At 61.7% G+C, this 1,254-nt stretch overlaps 1 protein-coding gene across 1 annotated transcript in view; it reads right to left on the bottom strand.

Moving 5' to 3' along the window:
- The window catches only part of QSOX2 (quiescin Q6 sulfhydryl oxidase 2), a 16,131-nt gene extending 15,883 nt beyond the window's left edge, over window positions 1–248 (bottom strand). The window contains exon 1 of the mRNA XM_014529660.1: window positions 240–248. Coding sequence (XP_014385146.1) covers window positions 240–248 — 9 coding nt within the window. The remainder of the gene's footprint in view (window positions 1–239) is intronic.
- Between the last annotated feature and the right edge of the window lie 1,006 nt (window positions 249–1,254).

Genomic DNA, 1,254 nt, shown 5'->3' with positions numbered 1-1,254 from the left:
GCCCCCCCCCCCCCCCCGCCTCTGGGCACAGAACATCCTACGCGTGCACCCACACTTGTTCCCTAACGTGAACACTGCACCCACCTCTGGCCTTGGAGATCCTGGAGCACCTGGGCAGGATAATCGCAGAGCAGAGACCTCCCTCATCAAGTCCCAAGTCCCAGGAGTCAGGGCGCTGGAGGGTGCCTGACCCTTGCATAGGAACTCCTGCCCTCTCCCCCTACGCCCCACCTACTTGCCATCTCCATCGCTGTCCCAGGCATCCCTCCCAAAATGCAACCCAGAGACTCCTGATCCTCTGCCTCTGCACCCTGTGCCCATCCTGCCCCCAGAAGTGGGGACCCAGCTCCCCTCCCAGGGGCACCAGCCCAGAGGGCCCAGCTGCCTTCTCCTGGTGGGGGGAGCAGGCTCTGGGGGGCAGGAGGCCCCTCTGCAGGGAAGGTGGGAGCCACGCAGACCACAAGCACCAGCCTGGTTTCCAGCCTCCAGCTCCTCAGCCTCCCAGCGTGCAGGAGGCAGACCCCCCTCTGAAGCAGACCCTGGGCCGGAGGCTTAAAATGAAAACCTCGTTTTCCACTGGAATGTAACAAGTGCTCATTCCCGCCTCCACAGCTCTCCCTCAGGAAGCAGCAGGAAACCTCCACTCGCACACCTGACACGTGCAATCCTGGGTTCCACACAGAGCCCGCCCCACACCCACTTCAGGGCATGGTGTCTGAAAGCAGACCTGAGTGCAGGGAGCACGCGGACACGGTCGTGAATGACCGCAGAGCAGACATCGATCTCACTGGAGCTCGCAGGAGCACACCAGCAGGGACAGGACGGCGGGGGGCCGTGGCCCACCTGGCTTCTAGGACCCCTGAGAATCCACAAGTCTGTCTGTAACCGCCATTCCACATACACACGTCCCCTGGAGCCGGCTGCCGTCCGGCGGAGGGGCACGCCGACCCTCACAGGCCTTTGTCTGTCTTTGAAAGAAGGCCGTCTGTGGGAGGCCACCAAACACAGACAGGGAGGGTTTCAGTTACTGTCCCTGCAAGTCTCCGGGCAGATGGGCAGCATTCAGGAAACACAAAAGAGACACTCTCTGTTCCCAAATAAAATGCAAGCCATTTCAAAGGTTTGCTTCAGTGTATCTGCCCCATTCAACTGGGCTCCTCCCCTCCTCCTGCCCACCTGCCTGTCTGGGTCCCACACACCACGGAGACACCACTGTGACCCGAAAGCACCGCGCCTGGTGTCAGCTTCCCCAGC

This window comes from Myotis brandtii, unplaced genomic scaffold (genome assembly GCF_000412655.1).
Source record: "Myotis brandtii unplaced genomic scaffold, ASM41265v1 scaffold691, whole genome shotgun sequence".
In the NCBI taxonomy this organism is placed as follows: Eukaryota; Metazoa; Chordata; class Mammalia; order Chiroptera; family Vespertilionidae; genus Myotis; species Myotis brandtii.
This window is presented reverse-complemented; position numbering and strand designations above follow the sequence as displayed.